The sequence below is a fragment of the Kogia breviceps genome, chromosome 4 (assembly GCF_026419965.1).
Source record: "Kogia breviceps isolate mKogBre1 chromosome 4, mKogBre1 haplotype 1, whole genome shotgun sequence".
Classification (NCBI taxonomy): domain Eukaryota; kingdom Metazoa; phylum Chordata; class Mammalia; order Artiodactyla; family Physeteridae; genus Kogia; species Kogia breviceps.
Genome location: NC_081313.1, coordinates 107319316 through 107344376, shown reverse-complemented (window position 1 = coordinate 107344376; position 25061 = coordinate 107319316). Strand labels below are relative to the sequence as shown.

General features: G+C 36.2%; 1 protein-coding gene across 1 annotated transcript in view; it reads right to left on the bottom strand.

Moving 5' to 3' along the window:
* ADAMTS19 (ADAM metallopeptidase with thrombospondin type 1 motif 19) overlaps positions 1–25061 on the bottom strand; it is a 274741-nt gene that overhangs the window by 148742 nt on the left and 100938 nt on the right. The window contains exon 8 of the mRNA XM_059061851.2: positions 7372–7477. Coding sequence (XP_058917834.1) covers positions 7372–7477 — 106 coding nt within the window. The remainder of the gene's footprint in view (positions 1–7371; positions 7478–25061) is intronic.

The window sequence follows — 25061 nt, the reverse complement described above, 5'->3', positions numbered from 1 at the left end:
CATACAGATAGATTGATAGATATGTAGGTGGACAGACAGACAGACAGATAGATACACCGCTGAACTGGAAACATTTTATGAAGAAAATTAAAGTAGGCAGAGAAGGATAAGCTGGGGCTGTGATTATATTTACATCTGTAAGACATGTTAGCAGAAAGGCCTCACTAAGGTGACACTTGAGCAGAGAACTAAAGAAGAAAAACAGAGACAGCCATGTAGCTGTTCTGGAGAAGAATATTGCAGGCAGAAGGTAAAGCAAAAGGTACAGGGTTTGAAGTAGATGTTTGCTTCATGTGTTTGAGTTTCAGAAAAGAGGCTGATGCATCTAGAGCCCTCTTAGTAAGGAGGGAAATGGTAGGCTGGAAGTGAAGGAGGCTAGACTATGTAAGGTCTTGTGGGCCATTTTAAGGGCTGGGAGTTCTACCAGTGCGATAGGAAGCTACTGGAAGATTTTGAGCAAAGAAGTCAGGCAATTTCCTTTGTTTTAGAAGACTGTCCCTGCTCTGAATTGAAAACAGGCTGTAGGAGGCAAGGGATGAAAAGTAAAGATCATTTACGAGGCCACTGTAATAATCCAGATGAGAAGTGATATTGGCTTATCCCAGAGTGGTAGCAGGAGAATTAGTGAGAAGTAATCAGATTCTGGATGTATCATGAAGGTAGAGCCAACAGGTGATGAATAGAATGTTGAGAGCGATAAACAGAGAGGGCTCAAGGACAGTTTCATGGCGTTTGACTGAGTAACTGGAAGGTTGGAGCTTCCACTTATTGTGATAGGAAGACCTCAGGGGGGAGCACTTCTAGGGTGTGGGGAATCATTTCTGCATGTGCATGCTGGAATAAAGTCTCACTCCACGTAGCCTTGGGTATATTTAAAAACACATGAGGACTTCCCTGGTGGCACAGTGGTTAATAATCCACCTGCCAATGCAGGGGACAGGGGTTCAAGCCCTGGTCCAGGAAGATGCCAAATGCCGCGGAACAATTAAGCCCGTGTGCCATGACTACTGAGCCTGTGCTCTAGAGCCTGCAAACCATAACTACTGAGACTGTGTGCCACAACTACTGAAGCCCACACACACTAGAGCCCCCATTTGCCGCAACTAGAGAAAGCCCATGCACAGTAATGAAGACCCAAAACAGCCAAAAATAAATAAATAAATAAAAACCCATGATATTATTTTAATAAAACTTTACCTAATAACTTATTTTTTAAAGTTTCATACAATAGTTAAAAATGATCTAAGCAATTTGAGTGTACATACAGCACCTTTTCTATAATAAAATTTCATTGACATTCTACACATAAGAATATTTTACTAAGATAATTACTATATTAAAACATTCACTTATTTAACACATACTTATTGTTTACCTAGTATGTACCAAGCACTATCAAATGGATTAGGAATCTCATGATAATAAAAAATAGGCATGGTTCATTACCCCTGGGAGCTTAAAGCCTATGAACAGGTGAATGAATACACATTTATAAAGAGATGGTGGCATTAAGTGTTTAAGAGAATGACCTAGGGGCGCTTCCCTGGTGGCACAGTGGTTGAGAGTCTGCCTGCCGATGCAGGGGACACGGGTTTGTGCCCCGGTCCGGGAAGATCCCACATGCCGCGGAGCGGCTGGGCCCGTGAGCCATGGCCGCTGAGCCTGCGCGTCCGGAGCCTGTGCTCCGCAATGGAAGAGGCCACAGCAGTGAGAGGCCAGCGTACCACAAAAAAAAAAAAAAAAAAGAGAATGACCTACACAGAACACATCCTATAGGAAATGGTTATTGATAAGATGTGTGAATTATGATCAGCAGGACATAATTACTCAAAGATGTTCCCATCCTTGTAAGGTAGAGGGTGTAGCAGGTGCCAACGTCCTGCAGTGTGAAGAACCATGGTACATTAGAAACACTGTAAGAACTTTTTTTTTTTTTTTTTTTTTTTTTGCGGTACGCGGTCCTCTCACTGTTGTGGCCTCTCCCGTTGGGGAGCACAGGCTCCGGACGCGCAGGCCCAGCGGCCACGGCTCACGGGCCCAGCCGCTCCGCAGCACGTGGGATCTTCCTGGACCGGGGCACGAACCCACGTCCCCTGCATCGGCAGGCGGGCTCTCAACCACTGCGCCACCAGGGAAGCCCTGTAAGAACTCTTAATGTGGCTGCAGTGCTGAGAATGAGAGGGAGCATAGTGTGAAGTATGGCTGAAAACAATAGGTTAGAGATAGATAATAAAGAGCCAATCCAGAAGTAAGTTAAGTGAGTTAGAAGTATCCTTCCGCATTTCTGACATAGCACAGTAATAAACAACATGGGCTTTGGATTTGGACAGACTTGACTTTGAACATCCACTCAGTCACTTATTAGCTGTGTGAGCTTTGGCAACCATCATCCCTAAAGTAAAGCTAATATTATTGCCTTTCTTCCTCAAGTGGGAGCCGAAGTCTTTGGTCTCAATGTGCTAAGTCAGTGTAAACTTTAAAAATACTGTGTAATTGTGCAGTTGAGAGTTAACTCCACAAGTTGTGTGGTCCCAAACCTGTACATTCTAAACAAAGGTCTGGGACTTGCCTTGCTCTTCAGAGCTAACTCTAAGCCCTTGAAATATCCTGCCTAATAAAAAAGTATCTTTGTTTCCTTGGGAGCCCTGGGACATGACCAATAGTTAATACTAACAATGTGATTTGTGGTGGGGGACTTAGAACAGCTTGACCTCTGTAGGGAATAGGTGGTCAGCCATACCTATGTGACTAAATTCCACCAGAAACCCTGAGTACCAAGGCCTGGGCCTGGGTTAGCTTCTCTAGTTGGCAGTATAATGTGCGTGTTCTCAGACATTATTATTGAGAGAATTAAGCATTGTCTGTACAATTCCACTAGAAGACGACAAGTGGCAGCTTGTGCCAGGTGTCCCCTGAACCCTGCCCTATGTGCCTTTTTCCTTTGCTGATTTTAATCTGTATCCTTTTACTGTAATAAACTATCTTTATGAGTAAAACAGCTTGGCTGAATTTTATGAGTCCTTCTAGCAAATCATTGAACGTGAGGGTGGTCTTGGGGACTCTCTCCCCCGACACAGTAATGTAACCACAATTAATATATTAATAATAAATTACAGCTTGAAATCAAAGTATAATCTCTTACTTTAAGAAATTTTGTTCATAAAGATGATATAAGACATAAAGACATGATATAAGACATAAAATATAGTAAATATGTATATACATATGTATTCACAAACCCTGTCAAAGTTATGAACAATTTCATAAGGTATTTTATTTATAAAAATAAAGTTTTAGCCTTCATCACAGTAAATTAATGAAAGTCCTATCTGTATTTCATGAGTATAAAAACATTAAATACCAATAAAAACATTCTATTGTTGAAATTTTTGGTTATAAGAAAAATAATCACTCCCTGACCTATCATTTAGAAAGAAAAATAATTTTGGAAAGGAATCATTAAATATTAGTATAAATCATTTATTTCCTCTCTCTTGCTATGGATTCTAACTTACACTTTTGTATATAATTACATATAAGATTTTTAATAGGTAATTTCTCTAAGGAAAATTTTAATATGTTTTTGCAGACATTACTTAAGATTCTTTCACAATAGTAAAAGAAGGATATTTTTGTTCACTTCAATTACTTAAATTCTCACCTCCCACAAGAGTCAGTTTTATTACTTGGTGGCCCATATTGACTTTCCCAGCTATACATGGAGTTACTCTGGGAATTTCTAGAGATCAAATTCAAGGCAACAATCATAAATACACTCAAATCAATTTAGAATCATTTCATGTGTAATTATAAATGTATTCTTGAATTGACAAGTTCAGATGAAATCATTCTGCCTTTCTTAAACTGTGGGTTGAAAAATTAAATGATCCATTTCTGCCTACAGGAAATATATTGAATATACTGGAAGAAATTATAACCAAAAAAAGAAAGAAATCCAAAAAGAAAAAAAAATAAGAATTAAGTGGCTTCATTTAAGTAGCTGAATCTTAATTATACCTCTAAGTAAAAGAGCTCTGTTGGGTGTGTGTGTGTGTGTGTGTGTGTGTGTGTGCGCGCGCGTGTGCGCGTACGCACATAGAATCCATACTTATCTAACATCTATGAAAACTTTCCCTTTGTGAGAAGCTATGTGTATATGAACATTGTTTTTTATTTCCTCTTCCTACATTTTTGTTTCATTGTGCTTTTTATCTTACAGTGGATGATGATGATGTAATTTATATGGATGAACTTCCTGCTTTTTGTTTGTTCTTTATGAAGACACCATTACTCTACCTGCTATTGTGTCCCACTATCTAGCAGCAAGAAAAATTTTAGTCTCTACTGCTGAGACAAATATTGCTTACTGGTGAGGAGAATTTTTAGCAGCTAAGTAGTTCAACATATATCACGTGTCCTGGTATTAATCCATCAAGCATTACACATACCTTTGGCACATCTCTATTGATTTTGGGTACAGCTCTATAAAAGTCAAATAAAATAATACTTTACTACCATTTTAGCCATTCCAACCTGAGTTCCTGGTCATAAACCAATGTTTCTACTACATAAAGCTAAAGTGGCCTTTCCTTAAATTATACCATTTAGTTTTTTGTTTAAGTAGTTGTAGGTTCTTGACTGAACCTTTGCATATTAATGAAGCAACGTGTACTGTGGTTGGTTCCTTTAATTACTGTTTTTCCTATGTTTTAGAATATAACACAGACTGAAGAGATTAATTTAAAAGAAATTGCTTTTAAACTCTAAAATTGCTTTTTAAAGTGAACCCTCTAGTACTCAGGGTACTTGACAAAATTATTTAATGTCTGTTTCATTAAAAGATACTCAGCTTGTCTACCAAACTGTTAATGCATGGCTGAAGTAAAAATTTTAATTATTCAGAAACTTACATTTAATTTACAAAAATTGTATTTATGATTAATATGCACTGTCTTAAAATATTTTTAACAATAACTTTTTCTTGCCTCTAAACATTATTGTCAGCATTTTTCATTCAAATGATACATGTGGTTTTTCCTATTATGATTAAACTGAAACATCTTTAAATTATGAAAACTGTATTGGAATTAAGAATCTAAATACTATGATTCCTGGTGTGAAATACTGAATGAGGTCATTGCATTGCATACTTTCCCTAAAGGATAATGATTTTAAAGTGTATTTATGTTTTGTTTCTTTTTCAAATAACAAACTCCTCATATATTCTAGAGCACTTGAATGACTACTGAAATCCTGCATGGGAGAAAATGAAAGTATACCTGCACATTTGAAAACAGTGACACCAAAAATCAATCCCTGGGGCTTCCCTGGTGGTGCAGTGGTTGGGACTCCGCCTGCCGATTCAGGGGACGCGGGTTCGTGCGCCGGTCCGGGAGGATCCCACGTGCCGCAGAGCGGCTGGGCCCGTGGGCCGTGGCCACTGGGCCTGCGCGTCCAGAGCCTGTTCTCCGCGGTGCGAGAGGCCACGGCAGTGGGAGAAGAGCGTACCGAAAAAAAAAAAAAAAAAAAAAAAAAAAAAATCCTTGCTGATAATATCCTATTTCTCGGACTAGGTTATGGGTACGTTCAATTTTTGATAATTTATACGGCTGTATAATTATGACTTGATCATTTTCCTATACTTCAGTTTACTCTAATAAAAAGGGTTTTTTTAAACAAACACCATTATGTCCTATATAAGTTTTTGTCTAAGTCTTCCTTCACCAGTCAAATTCCACTGCCAAAACCAGTTTACGCAATTGTCTACAGAGTCCAGATATATAATGAAAACGAAGTCAGCTGGGTGCACGATAGCAGAGTGCTGCCGCCTGTGATAAGCTGGGAAAGATGGGCCCAGCCTAAAGGGTACAGACGCTACTCAACTCCAAGGAATGGCTGCCATATGGGACTGTGAGTCTAATGTTGTCAGGTCTGGAAATTTGAATTTTTATGTCAAATTTATACTTTTTAATGTTGGCAACTGATTCAATTTTTGAAACACTGCTGGCCAAACTAAATATGTCTTTGACCAAAGAGGTCTCCATAAAGATCAACTCCCTGAGTAGGACTTCAGTAAATCTGAGTTCAATTTAAATACTTCTCATCTGTACTGCTGACACTGCTAGCATGTAGAGAAGCCTACAGTCAAAATTAAGTCTGATTCCCTAACCCACACCATTCTACTATAATGTATTTCCTGTAAATATGTGTCTATTCTTCTGTCATTTGAATCCCAAACCAACCTCATAACACAGATATTATCCCCATTTTACTGATGAGAAATCCAAGGTCCAAAGATAGTAGACAACTTAATGAAGAAATTCAGAACAGTATGACCTGAGTTAGATGACTTGAGTTCAAATCCTTCCTCCATCATAGTATTTTTATTTTTATTTTCTTATTTTTTTGCAGTACACGGGCCTCTCACTGTTGTGGCCTCTTCCATTGCGGAGCACAGGCTCCGGACGCGCAGGCTCAGCGGCCATGGCTCATGGGCCCAGCCGCTCCACAGCATGTGGGATCTTCCCAGACCAGGGCATGAACCCGTGTCCCCTGCATCGGCAGGCAGACTCTCAACCAGTGTGCCACCAGGGAAGCCCCATCATAGTATTTTTATAACTTTGGGAGGGCAAATTAACCTCTCTGTACTTCAGTTTTCTCCCCTATAAGATGGGTACTCTTACAGTCTGCCTGACAAGAACGCTGTGGGGATATATAAAGATGCAGAAATGTGCCTGGCACATAGTAAGTGCTATATAAGTGTTGCTACCACTCATTATTATTGCTATTTTTATTATCTGTAAAATGAAATCCCTTTTTGTGAGTTTTAAGTGAAATAACTTATGTAAAGTGCTTACTTAGAATTATGCCTGAGACGTACTTAATGTTCATTACACATGAATTGTGTGTCCAGTTTAATTCTCTTCCAGATGCATTACTCCTAAACTGTATAGATTAATTCCTTTGCTCTGTAGTGGATAATAACAAACAGGTACAATTAGAAGCTGGAACTATTTTTACTTGTACATAGTGTTTTCCTTGGATGCTTGAATAATGCACAGTTGTGTAGTGTCATGATTATTGCAAGGTTTATATCATTTGGAAATGTGAGTGAAATGAATCATGTGCCATGTAATGATTGTCCTGATGAGGATTTTAATAATGTAGTAAGATTTCATTCAGAGTATCAGGAATGCTTACAACATCCAGAAGACACTCTTCAAATTTAAATGATCTTCTCTGCCTCCTCGTTTACCTAATTTAAAAAAACTTAGGCTCAAAGCAAAAAATGAAAAGATATGCATGTAGTTCAATAACTCAAATTACAAAGGTACGTGCTAATATATTAGCATAGCCAGGATTTTTACTTACTTGTGGCCCATTTCATGAGCAATTGTAAATGCAAGGTTCAGGCCATTGTCTTCAGCAATAATACATTTTCTCTTTTCACTACACATTCCACTCAAGTAAGCTATACCTAGAAAACACAAACATTAATTATCAAATGTCAGAATTAAAATGCAAATATTTATGCTTGGTATTAATATAAGAAAAGAAAAATGATAGTTTTCCCCCTCAAATATGTCAATATTAAATTGTGATATCCAAACCCTAAAAACAATTTCAGGAGAAAATGCATATGTATATGTCACTCAATAAACTGTTAATATTCTTTTCAATTTTATATTTTAGATGAAATTATTTTATCAATTATACAGTTCTCAAAAGGCATACCATAAACATACATTTTATAAATACCACTTTTCATTGTCATGTAAGATAAAGTTACAACTTAGAAAATGTAAATGAAAAAGCAATGATTATTTAAATATTTTTCAATTCTTGAAACCTAGTTTCAAAGAAATACCCTAAAATAAACTACATTTATAAGATTCTTGAACTCACATTTATATTTTTAGTTAATAAAATTTTGAAATTTTATTTTATGAAATACCATTTTAACTAATGTAACATAAAAACTATCTATGGTATTGGAAAACTGAAAATGTTTCCTTTGAAAATTTCTTAGCTAAAAAGATGATCTGACCTTGGAGTACATTATACTGAAATATTATTTAAGACAAAAATTTCAGCAAGACATTTGATCTTTTGGTTTAAATTATTAGTAAAGAGGATAATATCTGAAATCACTAATATTCTTTAGTCAAAGATTTATGTACTATTTTACTAATTCAGACATACTCCTGAATAAATATCATTTAATACAAGGAACTATAATCTTCCAAGAGTATGTTTTAACATATCTTCAAGTACCAAAAGTTATTTGTTATTAAAAAAAATTGTTATTTTTTGAATTAGTTGTATGTTCTCTAATTCTCATATCCTTATAAAATACATGTAAGCTCATTTTATGAAAAATTAAAGCCAGGACAGGTAAAATGATATGCAAAAGATCACATGACTACCAAAGATAAATCCATTTACCAGCTAATTTTATTTTGCTTCAGATTACAATTTAGAGCAGAGTTGCCCCTAATTAAAGGTGGTTAGCTGAAAGCTTGTGACTTTTTTTCTCCAGAAACTTAAAGAATAATGGTAAGGAATAATTAAGTTTAAATAAAACAATAAACCACCTTGCCCGGGTTTTGGAAAGAGAAGATTCATGAAGGAACACGGACTGATTTAGTGGAACCACAGCCCACATGACAGGAGAGAAGGATTTTATGACCCTGGTAGAACCCCAGAGAGGCTCAAGACTGAGGCACACTAGGTTTGAGGAGAGGCATTGCTGGAGGGTTGAAAATGGAGATTAGTTCAAAGTTTATCCTTAACTACTCTTTCAAACCTTCATGTTGAATGTCAAGGCCTGGTATCCACTGGCCTATCAGACAAATGAAGATATATTTGTTAAGCAAAATGTAGCATAAACAGGTTATTTAAAACATATAATATAACTATAGGAAGAAACAGCCAAGAGATTAAATATACATATGTTACTTTCTCTAAGTATTTAGAAATTAAAATAGATCATATAGACATTTCAAATTCACAAATAGATGAATAACTTCTTTATTAATGGATGGGTGGATGGATGGATGAATGGATGAATAGAGAGATGATAAGCCCTACTTCATTTGGCTTATTAAGGCAACTGAAATTATTCCAGGGTTAAATCAAGATAAAGTGGGAAGGAAAGATGAAGGTAGTAATAAACAGAAGGGAGAAGAAGAGAAAGAGGAGAAAAACATGTTCTTATCTATTTCCATTAAACGATAAGTGAAATAAAAACTTTTAAAAATTCTCAAACATAGTGTGAATTTTAGGAGTACTAAATCAGGTACTTATTAAAACAACAAAAAACGGAAAACTAAGATTTAGGAGTAACTGAACTTGTGTCATAATTGAACGGAAGAAGGAAGAAGAAAGAAGGAAGGGAGAGATGGAGGGTGAAAGAAAAGTATCTCCTCTTAAAAGGATATTAAAATTCTCTTGAGCATTTTAAGATTTTTTTAAAATATATAATTTGAGATTAAACGTTCTGCAAAAATTCTAAATCAAGCTCAACTATAATTAGCATACTGATGACCACTGTTTGGTACAAAATTTCCTTTAGAATGCCCATATATTTCACCACGTTTTTCACCACAACTAAAATAATTCCATCACCATATGCAGATTAAAATTCAGCCAATGTGGGTTGTCATCATGTCATATATCCCTTTGCTACATGAACCAGTACATATCAAATTTAGTCACTTCAATAACTTTTACATTTCTTCTCCCATACCCATTCAAATATACTGTTCCCAAATAAAAATAGTATTGTCACTTGTTTCAAATTCTTATATTTTCTATATTATTCTTTTTGTTGTATACTTACATATTTTTTCCATATTTTTCTGTAATGTTACTACATTGGCTAGGATTTTCAACATACTGTTGAAATATGTGGTATTGAGCTCCGTGTTTTCCCTGCTGACTTTAATAGGAATGTTTAGTTTCACAATGGAGATGACTGCTGTAAGCACTTTGAAAGATATAGCTTGTTAAGTTAAGGAACTTAATTTCTAATATTCTTGTGTGTCTAAGTGAAAAAGGAGACAATGTTATCGGATGCATGGGTCAAAGGTGGATGGCTATTGGAAATAGCAACTGAGAGAAATAGGAAAGAGCTGAGATTTTGTAGATCGGGTATAAAGGAAGAATCCTAGGGTGTAAAAGGTGGCAGTAAAACTCAGAGTGAGAGAAGGGATAGACCTTGTAAAGGCTCTATGCTTGATAAGTAAAATAAGGTCAGAGCCTGATACCTGGGAGAAATGAATACAGTGGTCAGGAGAATGGAGTCCTCAATGAGGTAAAAGAACAGACATTTTCCAAAAACAGTATTGGAGACTGTGATAAGAGATAGATTTAGGGATTTTTAGATTTCAGAGCTGAAATTCCATGACATGATTAGGTATTGCCATGAGAGTAAAGAAGGGCAGAGGTAGAGGTTGAGGTCAAAGAATAATTAAGTAGTGTTGGGGGGACTGATACCATGAACATGAAATTGCAGATGATCACAAATAACTTAGGTGGGAAAGGTGGCCAACATCCATAGGAAATGTGAGCAAGAATCAAGGAGATGGATCAGTCACAGTGACAGTGAGGGACATGATGGTAAAGCTCAAGCTTCAGCTTCAAATGCTGAGTTTTTATATGAGGGCAAGAGAGATTTTGATTTAGAAGCAACAGTGGGAAGCAAGAGGAATGCAGAAGGTGTACAACTTCAGTATCTTCCCAGCACCAGCCCTGTGGTACAGGGGAAGAGAAAGAATGAACAGTGACCTCTCTGGGGGCCCTAAATTCTTCACCAGGTTATGGGAAATCAATGACTACTGTGTGGTCACATAAAAACATATGATGGTAAAAATGATAATTTATAATATACAAGACATATTTTATACTGTAAAATATAAATTTATATAAAATAAAATTTTAAAATGAGTACATATTGACATAGAGGAATGATCACAACTAAGTGTTAAAAAATCCAAATCACCACATTTTCATAGGAAAACAAAAAGACCATATAAATACGCTATTTTGTTAACAGCAACTGTATTATGTGAAGAGATTGTGGGTAACTTTTCTTCCTTTTTTCCCATTTTCCAAATTCATGTAAGTGTTTATAATAGTTTTATAGTAAGAAAATTAAAAACATAAATATGATAATCATGTTTATGAAATTTGATAGTAATTAATACAATGTCTTCTAGATCAGGGTGTAATTTAACAACCAAAAACTAACCTCTACTGCTATTCTTCTTTTAGTGAAATGTAAAGTCAAAATCTTCAACTAAGTTTCTGATAAGTTTGAATTTCATTGTTGTTACATTTGGCACACCGAGGAGATTTTCTTTGACTTAAAAGTTATGGAGAATTGTAACCATGACTAATTTAAATGACTTGTATTATTCTGTTTAAAAGCCCATGCTTTTCAGGTCCTTTCAAGAACCCACATGTTTCCTATTATAATAAGGGGTAGAGGTTAGGAGGGGAAGGGATTTAACACAGCTGTTAAATAGCTATAATACAGACTTTTTTAAAGCCCTCTTTTAATGTAGAAATTCTGAAAACACAAAGGAAACCAAAACAACTTTTAATTTGTCATCTAAAAATGAATTAAATCATGCACCAGGAGTCAAGAGAATCTCACATCTGAAAACAAAACACACTATCCTGGACCAGATATGATACACCTCATCAAGATGATCAGAAACCTCTAAAACCCTACAGGATACATGTTACAATAACAGCCTAATCAGGACATCAGAGTTTTTAATGTGATCAAATGGGTGTATCCTACCAAAAGGAAGTCATCCAGCTCCCAAACTGCTGCCTTTAAACACTAGCTAGACCACCTCAGTTCAAAATCCTGGCTTTCCTGTCATAAAATACTGCATAATCCTAGGTAAGTTATGTATCTTATGATTGCATCCTATGAGGTAAGTTTTTACCTATGAGTCCTACTATTTCTTGAGGCCTAATGTAATGTAATGTGTGACAGGTCCCCAAGGTACAAAAATGAATACATGCTGAGCACTGCTTTCAGGAGCCTGAGCCACACAAACACACATTTAAAAAATGTTCTGAGACATAGAGATGTACATAGGATATTATGGGAGAATAACTTACAAAAGACACTGAATAGGGGAAATCAAAGCAGGAAAGGCTTTTAGAGAGGGAAATAGCTTGGCAATATCATTGAGTGGGCAGAGGTGAGCCAGGGAAAGGAAGTGGAAGTTGCGGGGTAGAATTCCTGAACAAAGGACTGATCAGGGAAAAGCGTAAAATAATGCTTATGAGCTGATGTTACTGACAGAGGGACGCTTATGTTCCTTAAATGTGCAGTCCCTGTAGTACATCTCTGCATCAACACTGTATTTGGCACATTCTCAGTAAGGGGTACTTTAAAGGAAATGCATAGAAAGACTAATATAAAATGTGATTCAATGCAGGGCCTTAAATAAAAAATATAATTTAGAAGAATCAAATGTATTTCATCCATGAATTTGAAAAACAATTTAAAATATTTTAATAATGATGCCCAGATAATGTAAAACCCACTTACACGATTACATTCAAATTGGGCCTTGAACATATTTTAAAACAATAACTTGCCTTACTAGTTTGCTAATTATCTGCCTGTGTTCCATTAAAAGAGAAGATGATGATCTAGGACTATAAATGTACAATTATATAAGTTATACATTTAATATCAGTATAGTTATAATGGTAATTAAAAATAGACTTCCAGATCCTTTTAAATGTTTAAGTAACCTATAACATTCTTAACAGTACAGTTTCTATGAATACTAAGAAAAAAAGTGACTTCTAATGACAACAAAAATGGTATTAGTTTAATGAAAAGTACAGTGAAACTCTGTGGTCAAATAAGGCAGAATATTGTTTAGACATTAAAATATTGCTTTTATGTTCTCATGTCACATAGAATGAGACTCCTTTTCTGAAAAACACATAGAGATGTCAAATAATATGTAATATACAAATTTTTGAATGTATAGCTAAGGTTGAAGTAAAAACAATTCTCAGATACAGGAATAAAGCTTAAAAAAATTCAAGTCTGGAGTGATAAGATCATGAGTTAATGCTGTCAGAGCCTGGGTATCATATAAGATACAAGTTTTATTAAATAATGGGCGTGGTTTCAAAATATCTGCAGTGACAGGCATTAGTGAGTAAGGCACCGAGATCCATACACAAATCAGAAAGCCTGGAATAGCTGCTGTTAATGACTTTCAAACATACTTGAAAATAACTTTAAAAATCCATATGCAGGAAAGCAGCAAGGAACTCTGGCTCAAAATAAATTCTGGGTATGCTAGAAAAGACTCAATAAACAAATCAAAACTCCAAGCCACCATCATGCATAGGTGTGAAGCCACAAGAATACTAAACCATGAATTGTAATGTACAAATTGATCCTACAATTTGGGGATCATACAAGGATTAGGGATTTCCTTGTCAGTTAAGTAAAAATAAATGAAATATCACTATGATATCATCTCAGTAAACATAAAATTCCCACAGGAAAGCTGACTTAAGATGAGCTCACAAATAAAAATTACAAACCAAGTAAAGAAAAGGTTCACTGTGAGAGAGAAGTCACCTCTGCATAAAAACTAGAGAATATATGATGATGAAGTAAAGGTATTTTTAATGTAAAGATAGGGAGCTTGAAATCCACATTCACTGGGCCACCACAAACCAAATACATCTTTTTGTAAATTAGAGAAAGAAACCCCTTCTTAATGATAGCTTATATTAAAATATTGGTGTAGATAATGCTGTGATAAAGATAGGAGTGCTTATATCTTTTTGAATTAGTGTTTTCATTCTTCAGATAAATATCCAGAAAAGGAATAGCTATATCTAGTCTTAATTTTTTAACCACTGTCCATACTGTTTTCCATAGCGGCTACAAATTATTTACAAGAATCAAGATACGGGGGCTTCCCTGGTGGCGCAGCGGTTGAGAGTCCGCCTGCCGATGCAGGGGACACGGGTTCGTGCCCCGGTCTGGGAAGATCCCACATGCCGCAGAGCGGCTGGGCCTGTGAGCCATGGCCAGTGAACCTGTGCGTCCGGAGCCTGTGCTCCGCAACGGGAGAGGCCACAACAGTGAGAGGCCCACGTAAGACCAAAAAAAAAAAAAAAAAAAAAAAAAAGAATCAAGATACGGAAATAAACTAAGTGCCCATCAATGGATGAATGAATAAAGAAGATGTAGTACGTACATACAGTATAATACTTCTCAGCCATTAAAAAAGGATGAAATCTTGCTATTTTCAACAATGTGGTTGGACCTTGAAGGAACTATGCTAAGTGAAATATGTAGATGAAGAAAGACAAACACCATATGATCTCACTCGTGTAATATAAATGAACAAAAACAAAATAAATGAACAAACAAAACCAAATAAAAACACAAAGATACAGAGAACAGAGTAGTGGTTACCAAAGGGGAAGGGGCAGGGGGAAGGGCAAAATAGGTAAAAGGGTTCAAATGCATGGTAGCAGATGAAAACTAAACTTTTGATTGTGAGCATGCTACAGCATACACAGAAGTCAAAATATAATGCACACATGAAACATATAATGTTATAAACCAATGTTACTTCAATACATTAAAAAATTAATCAGAAAAAATTATTGGTGTAAAGAAATGTTAAAGAATTGTCTTCAAACAGAAGGAAAAATCCCAGAATCAAACATGGAAATACAGAGGAAATAAAGAATACCAGAAAGAGTAACTATATGAGCAAATGTAAATAAATATCAAATACAAAAAACACTAATTTTAATGTCTTCCCATTTTAAAATACAGAGAACTAAAATACATGCAACAACATATAGTGGGGGGATAAATGGAGTTCAAGTGTTCAAAAGTTCTAGCAATATTAGGAGAGTAGTAAAAGGATACATGTCGTAACATATAGGGTAATTTCAAAAGAATAGTAAAATAATATATAATCAACAGTTGTAAATGTAGAAAATGGCATACAAATATTAGATTTACCTGTATAAAAAAGAAAGAACAGAGGGTAAAAGAAACAAGAAATAAAATTAAAAATGAAACAAATAAAAGCTCACATTTTATACCAGAAATTTCATTAAATAAAAAAGACTAACTATGCTAAATTCAAACTAAGATTATAGAACTGCATAATAAAAATAAACCCCAACTCTACTCTGCTTACAAGAGATACATACACTTTAAATATAAGGACACAGTTAAGTTAAAAGTAAAAGAATAGAAAATGATATAATATGTAAACATTAACCAAAACAGATAAGAGGTAATAATATAAATACTACAAATGTACAAAATTATAGAAAATTGCTTAAGCCACAAGCATCAGGAGAGATAAAGGGATTTTTTTTTAACATCTTTCTTGGAGTATAACTGTTTTACGATGGTGTGTTAGTTTCTGCTTTACAACAAAGTGAATCAGTTATACATATACATATGTTCCCATATCTCTTCCCTCTTGCGTCTCCCTCCCTCCCACCCCTCTAGGTGGTTACAAAGCACAGAGCTGATCTCCCTGTGCTATGCGGCTCCTTCCCACTTGCTATCTATTTTACATTTGGTAGTGTATATATGTCCATGCCACTCTCTCACTTCGTCACAGCTTACCCTTCCCCCTCCCCATATCCTCAGGTCCATGCTCTAGTAGGTCTGTATTTTATTCCCGTCCTACCACTAATCTCTTCATGACATTTTTTTTTCTTAGATTCCATATATATGTGTTAGCATATGGTATTTGTTTTTCTTCTTCTGACTTACTTCACTCTGTATGACAGACTCCAGGTCTATCCACCTCATTACAAATAACTCAGTTTCATTTCTTTTTATGGCTGAGTAATATTCCATTGTATATATGTGCCACATCTTCTTTATCCATTCATCTGTTGATGGACACTTAGGTTGCTTCCATGTCCTGGCTATTGTAAATAGAGCTGCAATGAACATTTTGGTACATGACTTTTTTTGAATTATGGTTTTCTCAGGGTATATGCCCAGTAGTGGGATTGCGGAGTCGTATGGTAGTTCTCTTTGTAGTTTTTTTAAGGAACCTCCATACTGTTCTCCATAGTGGCTGTATCAGTTTACATTCCCACCAAGGGGATTTTTTTTTATGATAAAAGGGTTACTACAATAAGGAGATTTCACAACTTTTATCTGTAGGCTCAAAATACAGAAAGCAAAAATGAACAGAATTAAGAGGAGAAATGGAAAAATCCATAATTAAACTGGGAGACTTTAACATGTCTCTTAATCGCTGATAGAACAATAAAAAATAAAAAACAATAAAAATAAAAAAATTCACTAAGGACATAACAGATAAGAACAATAAATTAGCAAGTCTGTCTTAACTGACCTAATAGAACATTGCACCTGACAAAAAAAATCACATTCTTTTTAAGTGTATATGGTACTTTTATAAGAATTGACCATTTACTGAGTATTGGGGGAAAAAAGCTCAATGAATTTCAAAAGTGGAAATATTCCAAAGTATGTTCACTGGCTACAATGTAAATAATAGAAATAAAGGACTAAAAAGATAACTGGAAAATCCCAAACTGTCTAGACATGAAATGATACACTTCTAAGTAGTCCACAAGAGAAAGAAATTATAATGGAAATAGACAATACAATTTCCATTATAATGGAAATTAGAAAATACTTCAAACTGAGTTTAAAATACTTTAAACTCAAAAATGTGTGAGCTGAAATGACAGCGCTTAGGAAAATTCAGTGTATATCAGAAAAAAGAGACTAAAAATCAATGGTTAAAATTCTTCCCAGAAGATGGGAAAAGAAGAGGGCATTAAAGCTTAAAAAAATAAAAGGAAATAATAAAGAGGAAAATCAATGAACAATAAAACAAATGTAGGAGAAAATTGGCAAAAATTGATACATACCTAATAAACTGATTAAGAATAAAAGAGAGACAAGTACAAACCACCAGCACCAAAAGTGAATAAGGAAATGTCTCTACAATTCCTAAAGACATCAAGGTAATATATAAAATAGTATGCTAATAAATTTTACAATTTATCAAAGTTGTCACAAGAAGAAACACAAAATCTAAAATTTCCTATAGTAATCTCCTTTATTGATTGCACTCCAGCTACACTGGCTTTTTTTGCACTGGAGGGAGGTCATCAAATGAGTCAAGCATGTTTCCACCTCAAGACCTCTTCACTGGCTTTTCATTTGTCTGGAACATTCTCTACCTAGATCTCTCTTCAGAACTTCCTCAAATTTTTTAAAATATTGTAACCAAGGAGGACCCTACGGAGCCTTTCTGGGAGAGACCCCTCCCCCCATGTCCTTTACCTGCCTCTTGTCTGTAGAAAACCTATAGTCGCCCAGACCTCCCCTGAGTTACAAAAGCCTGGTTTAAGAAGTAATAATGGATAAATTAGGAGTTTGGGATTAACTTATACCAAAAAAAAATAAAAGAATTAATGATTGAAAGGATGTGAACATGTAATAAACAAAGTAGCAGTTGGATCAGAGAGCTGTAACAATTTAAACAGTAAGTCAGCCATACAGCAGTCACAGAACTTTTAGTTCCTCCCTGAAGTATATAGATGACAGTATCTGATACACATTCCTGAGTTGTTTTACAGATACTAAAGCCCCCACCAAATGGAAGAAGTTAACTACATGATAACCATGAGCACGTAGCCCCCAGTCCAGCTGGAGCCTGAGGATTCATAATGTTAACCCCTGTGACACCACTCTATTACCTCACCATCAACCAATCAGAGAATTTTACACAAGCTGATCACATTCCCCGCAACTCCTCTCCCTCACCTTGCCTTTAAAAATGCTTCCCTGCAACCCATCAGAGAGTTTGAGTTTTTTGAGCATTAGCTGCTCTGAACATCTTGTCTGGCAGCTAAATACAATTACCGCTGCACTTTCTTCACCACAACCTGGCGTCAGTAGATTGGCTTTACTGCACACAGGTGAATGGACCCAAGCTTGGTTCCGTAACAATATCACTTTTTTCAGTAAGGCATTGCTTGATCACCAAATTATAATTATAAAGATCATTATCCCCACGCTGGCATTCCCAGATTATCTCTTACTTAGATCTACTATTTTTTTGTTTCATTTTCATTTCATTTTTCTTTTTTTTGCAGTACACGGGCCTCTCACTGCTGTGGCCTCTCCCATTGTGGAGCGCAGGCTCCGGACGCGCAGGCTCAGCGGCCATGGCTCATGGGCCCAGCTGCTCCGTGGCATGTGGGATCTTCCCAGACCAGGGCACGAACCCGTGTCCCCTGCATCTGCAAGCGGACTCTCAACCACTGTGCCACCAGGGAAGCCCCTATTTTTTTAAATTATCAATTAATCTAATTATTTACTATGGCTATTGACCATCTCTCCTTTAGAATGTAAGCACCACAAGGGCACGAAAGTACTGAGAAATCAAGTACTTGTTCACTCCCAATGTGTAGACCATGTTTTGTATAGTACAGTGATAATAAATTTTGAGGTTTACCAACATGCATTTCTCTTTTGTATTTCCATATAGGTGATGTCTTCCTAGTCATCTAAAGGCTTTGCTCTGATGGCAGGTGGGAAGGAATAAGGATTAGTGGTATTCTTTTGGAACTTTGGTGGATTTGGATTGGGAAACAACAGGCCAATATAGGGTGACTCAAATAGAGAATAAAGGAAAATACTGTGTGACTAGGTGGAGATAAGGACTGAGCTATCATTCCTGAGCCTACTTTGACTCTTGCTGCCAAGGAGGCCAGAGGGGTGGATGGTTTAACGTAGGGGACCTATAGATGACATAGTGGAAGTTCAGCAATATCTTCAGCAGCAGTATGAGATGGAAGGGTAGGGCTGGGGTGGGTGGGAAGATAAAGAGTGGGTGAAGAGAGCTGGATAGAAAGGCTACAGAGCCCCGAGATGAATATTCTTTTGTTGAACCCACCAGCTACATTCCTGGGAGCAAAGTCCAGCAGTGTGCTCTGCTGCCATGTAGACTAAGGAATTCACTGCAAAGATGCAAAGACCTAAGGTCTCAGAGGGCAGAGAAAGAATGGTGGTTTCTGATCTATAGCCCAACACCCAGGCTACTTGGAGAGAATCAAATGAGAGGTTGGGGGATTATGTGAAAACAACACAAACAAAAACAAGGTAGATGAACACAGTAATTTAAATGGAAAAAATATTAATTGACAAGTTTACATTTTCACTGTCTTAGAATCAAATGAAGTAGGAACTTCATGTGAAAGATTTAATACATTGTAAGAAGCTAGATGCAACATTTTCTTTGCTTAATTTAGTATAACTTTTGACCTTGTTATGTGTATTGAGACCAAATTAACTACAGATGGGAATATACATGTTAAAAAAATTGTATTATATTTTTAATGGGTTTCTGAAGGAAAATAAAACAGTAAATAATCACTCATTTTATTACCCAAAGGTGCAATGGAGGTATCTAAGAGCAGTGCACTAAGTGCACCAGATAGTATATATACACCACTTGAAATCTTTGGCAAGCTTTTATATGAAAAATTAATACGGTGCAGGAAGAAGATGAAAGATAGTTCAGGTAAATGTTTAGGAAAAATAGTGAAAGAAAGGGAGTCCAGAGGGAGAGTGGTATGTAGGGTGGCCAATTCCTAACTTCTGCCCTTCTGAGAGATAAAGAGGACTTCATGGTTAAGGACACATCCAAAATAGATTTTGTTGGTGCTTTTGTTGTTTTTACCCTTCCTTAAGGTTTATAATAAACCACACCACTAAGCTGACCCACTTTATCCCCACATTGGGGTAATGAGAAGGACTACTTTTGTATGGAAGGCAGAACAATTGAGAAAATTTATGCCTGCAGGCTAGTTTTGTGCTCCTGCTATTGTATTCTAGATTTATTCTACTTCACATCCACTTTTCATCTCTCTTCAGAAAATTTAAGGGCGTGTTATTGGATGGCTTTAGAAGTTAAACTCTTAAATCCTCAGAGAGTTTAAATGAAGCCAGACTCCAAAGTACATTATTGTGGTTTTGATATATCATTAATATATCATTAATAATATATACCATCCGAAATTCTTAATTTAGATTTCAGTGAAACTCTGAAAATATAAATCTAGTGGCGCATTCAAAAAGCCATATGTGGTAGATTACACATCTAGCCCTTGTAAATCAGTAATGAGAACTTTACTGTGCAGTCGACCACAAACAAGGCTGAAAACTGGTCTTCTCATTGCTATGTTAATTTTAAAAACGATAAATCAGAGTTCTTAGGCTTTATATATAACTTTGCTCATGAGCAAAAAAAAAAAAATGAGGTTTAATGATTTCATCTGCCTTGGAGATTAAAAAACTGTCATAACTTCAAAAAATAGGTAAGATGAAACACAGTTAAAGATTTTTGTGAAGTAAGTTTAAGGATACAGCTGGAAAAATTTTAAGTGTTCTGATTGCATATAAATCATGAATTTTGGCTAACGCATTTTTATAATGTTATAACGTAATCATATCCTGAAGGCATTAATCAGGGACAATTAAAACTAAAAATATCATGCTACTAAAAAGTTGTATAAATTGTTTTTAGTATACTAGTAAAATCATTGACAGCATGCCTTTATGTATGACTACAAACCAACTCAAACTTCGAAAGTTTGACACATTTTTTTCAACTTGCCAAATTTTAATCATTTTGTTACTGTTCATAACTTGCTTTCCACTCAGTATGATCAGTGTTTTTCATTCAAGTGAAGGAAATAAATAATTCTATAAACTGGAAAAATCTAAAGAATATAATTATAATTACAACACAATTACAAATACCTGATATTCTTAAATCTCAGCTACCAATATTTAGAATATTAAGTTTAATATAGTGCTTTGACATAATCCATCAAATAAAACATAGGTGTACTTAGGGACAAGTGGTTCCAATTCTAGATGCCATTTTTTTTTTCTTTTTTTTTTTGCGTTACGCGGGCCTCTCACTGCTGTGGCCTCTCCTGCTGCGGAGCACAGGCTCCGGACACGCAGGCCCAGTAGCCATGGCTCAAGGGCCCAGCAGCCCCGTGGCATGTGGGATCTTCCCAGACCGGGGCACGAACCTGTGTCCCCTGCATCGACAGGCGGACTCTCAACCACTGCGCCACCAGGGAAGCCCTCTAGATGCCATTTTTAGTATCACTTTGTTTTAGGTCTATACACTGAGGCAGTTGACAGTAAATAAGATGGTGAAAATTTTTCTCAAAAACGATTTTGTTTTCTAAAATCTTGATTGAAATTCAATAATAAATTTTTCATGACCTGTTTTCTGTATTAAGTATACATTAAAAAGGCAAAATGCAAAGGATAAAATCTTAAGAATTGAGGCTCTATGTCAAATACTCTAGGGTTTGAGTCCAAGCCTCGAATTTTAGCTTTGTGATCATGGGAAAGTTAGTTCTGTTTCCTAAGCCTCCGTTTTCCCAACAGTAAAATTGAGAAATCAGTCATTTTTCTTAGGAATGCTAATTAATTTAGATAACATATTTTAAGCATATGATGGCCTATCTGAATCATGTTAACCATTAAACTTAGCTTTCTTATTTGTAAAATGAGGTAACAATCCCTTATGATAGAGAACTCTTGAAAGGTTAAAGGAGGTGACATAATAAAAAAATCTACGGCACAGAATAGATGCTTAACAAGTAAGTATTAAGGGTTCACTGACAATGCTGTATAAGTGTATAGTGAGCACAAGCTGTACTTCCAGATGCTTATAGTGAGAACAACTCTTAAAAACTACAAGGAGGACCTTGGGGAGTTTTCTAAATTAAGATGGTTTTTGTTTCCCAAAGTTATACTCAGCATATTTTAACATTCATACAGTGTTTAATAGCACCATTAAAATATTTCCTAATATAAACAATATTCTAATTAAATTAAAGCTTTAGCAGTAAAGGATCTTGAGAAGAAAAATATATTAAGAATAACTGGGCTTCCCTGGTGGCGCAGTGGTTGAGAATCCAACTGCCGATGCAGGGGACACGGGTTCGTGCCCTGATCCGGGAAGATCCCACATGCCGCGGAGCGGCTGGGCCCGTGAGCCATGGCCACTGAGCCTGTGCGTCCGGAGCCTGTGCTCCGCAACGGGAGAGGCCACAACAGTGAGAGGCCCGCGTACCACAAAAAAAAAAAAAAAAAAAAAAAAAAGAATAACCATTTTTCATAATAATTCCTTAAGAATTATGTATCCCAGTCTTATCCCTACAACATGTCTTGCCAAAATAGAAATATTGTGTCTGATTTATGTTCTGGCCAGTGTCTAATAAGATACACACTAGTAGCCAAGAGCCAAAACAAGATATGCTCAGCCTTGCTTTTATTATAAACCAAGGAAAGGTATGATTTTCCTATCAAGAATTCATTTCTATTCAGAAGTACATAGACTGAGCACCTGGGATGCTCAATCATTATACTAGATGCTGAGGACACAGACAAGTATTGAGGAAGATCTTTGACCACAAAGAGATTAGAAGGAGAGGGAGTGAATGGAATGCAAGTTATAAGAAAAGTATACTGAAGTCCACCAGGTTCATGCATGGTAGAGTGAGAGAAGATCCAGGAAGTCAAAAGTGTAAATTAATCAGGGTTCTGATGAATGGGTAGAGTCTGAACAGCGATAAAGGGAGGAAGAGCAACAAAGAAATAGCATTCTATTTGGAAATTCTAAAACAATACATTTGAACACACTAAAATCTGCAAAAATTACCAGTCTTTAAAGAAGCTCTTTTGGTTATAAATTAGTTTTTCTTCATCTGAGAATGCCCTTATTTCACCTCCATCTTCACTGACAATCCTTTCTTTCAGTATTTCAAAAAGGTGTGCTATCCTTCTGGCTTTTATGGTTTGCCATGAGAAATCTGCTGTTGTTAGAATCAATGTTCCCCTAAAAATAACAGGTTGTTTTTCCATGTCATTTTTTCTTTGTCTTTAGCTCTCGTCTTTATGATATCTCTGGCTTCAAGTATTTCTTGTTTGGAGTTTACTTGCCTTCTTGAATCTGATGATTTAAATCTTTTGCCAAATTTGAGAAGTCTTCAGTCATATTTCTTTTCTCCTTTTGTTGACTTCTGTAACCCATGACAACTGCTTTGATTTTTCCCGCAGATCCCTGAGACTCTGTTCATATTTTTCCCAATCTTCTTTTCTCTGTGGTGTTCATATTAACTACTTTCTTCTGATCTATCGTTAAGTTCACTGACTTTTTCCTCTGTCGTTTCTATTCTAGTCAGTATATCCAGAGACATTTTTATTTTGGTTATTCTTTCCTTAATTCTAATATTTACATTTGGGTTTTCTTTATATATTCTATTTATTTGCTGAAACTTTCTATCCTTCCATTCATTTCAGGAATGCCTGCATTTAGTAGTTGGAATATCTTTATAACTGATATTTTGGTCTTTGTCAGATAATTCCAAAATCTTTGCCATTTCAGACTGGGAATCTGTTGAGTGTATTTTCCCATGCAAATTGAGATGTTCTTATGTCTCTACAGAGGGTGTAATTTTGGATTGTATCCTAGACATTTTGAAGAATATATTAGAACACTCTCAGTCTTATTTAAATCCTACAAAGAATGCTGACTTTTTTTTTAAGCATAAAATCAACCTAGTTGGGTTCAGGATGCACACTCCAAACTTTCAAAGCTTCTATGAGGGGCTTCCCTGGTGGCGCAGTGGTTGAGAGTCCCCTGCCGATGCAGGGGTCACGGGTTCGTGCCCCGGTCCGGGAAGATCCCCCATGCCGCGGAGCGGCTGGGCCCGTGAGCCATGGCCGCTGAGCCTGCGCGTCCGGAGCCTGTGCTCCACAACGGGAGAGGCCACTGCAGTGATAGGCCCGCGTACCGCAAAAAAAAAAAAAAAAAAAAAAAAAAAAAAAGCTTCTATGAGCTTTCAGTTTCATTGTCAAATTTTCACTGTCAATTTTCAAATTGATATTAAAATCGATCCTATGTGTTTGTCAGCAAGGGACCAGTCTGGGACCGGGGTAGGTAGCTCAATGGCTTCGTAGCTCATTTCTCAAAGAAATTTTAGGGTCATATTCACACATACACAACTTGGAGTTGAGCAAAGGAGTTGATAAACAATTTTATGGGGTTACTTTCCCTAGCTCCTCCCTCTCCATTATCTCAGTGGTACCTTCCATGTCCCTGTGGTTCTCATTTCAGTCCTGCTTCCAGAAAGTTTGGGTTCTAGTTATCTCACTAAGCCGTGTAGTTTTTATGACTGTATCTGCTTCTAGGTCTGAGTACTAGGAGGACAGAGACAAAAAGCAATGGGGTTTACCTTGCCCTTTTGGAATAAAAGCTCTGCAGATCAGAAAGGAAGGTTCACCTCAGATTTTTATGACTCCTACTGCTGCCACTGTTGTCCCCACTGCCACTATCACAGGATTGCTTGGCAGACAGGCCAGGAGAGAATGTAGAAACTTCTTAAAACGGGGATTTCCCCTGCTTTCTCTAAGCATTAAGGGACCTTTCTCTTCCTTGACTTAAACTAGAGGTATTCCCTAGAGCTTCTCTATACATGCCCTAATAACCATTTTCAAGTTTGGGCTATGCTGAGTCCAGGAGAGAGAGAGAAAAATAATAAACTCACTGCTGGTTTGGTGGTACTTCAAATTCTTGTCTTCTTCCCAATCTGCATGCTACTATTTACTTTTTAAAATCCTCAAATAGCTGTTCCATTCTCCCATGTTTAATAGCTGCATTAAATGAAAGAGAAGGGTGGAGTGTGTTTACTCCAGTGTACCTTAAACTAGATAGTACCTTAAAGTACTAGATAGTACCTTAAACAGTTTCTCCTCTGCAAAAAACAAAAAAAGCACAGTAAAAACCAGCATCTTGTAATTTAAAGATAATTACCAATGGAATTTTATTATTTTTACAATGCAAATGAAGCATCTCAATAATCGCAATATTTTCTAGGGTCATTACCATTCCAACCACTTAAACACCAGAACTGGGGAGACTATGGCAAATGCAAAG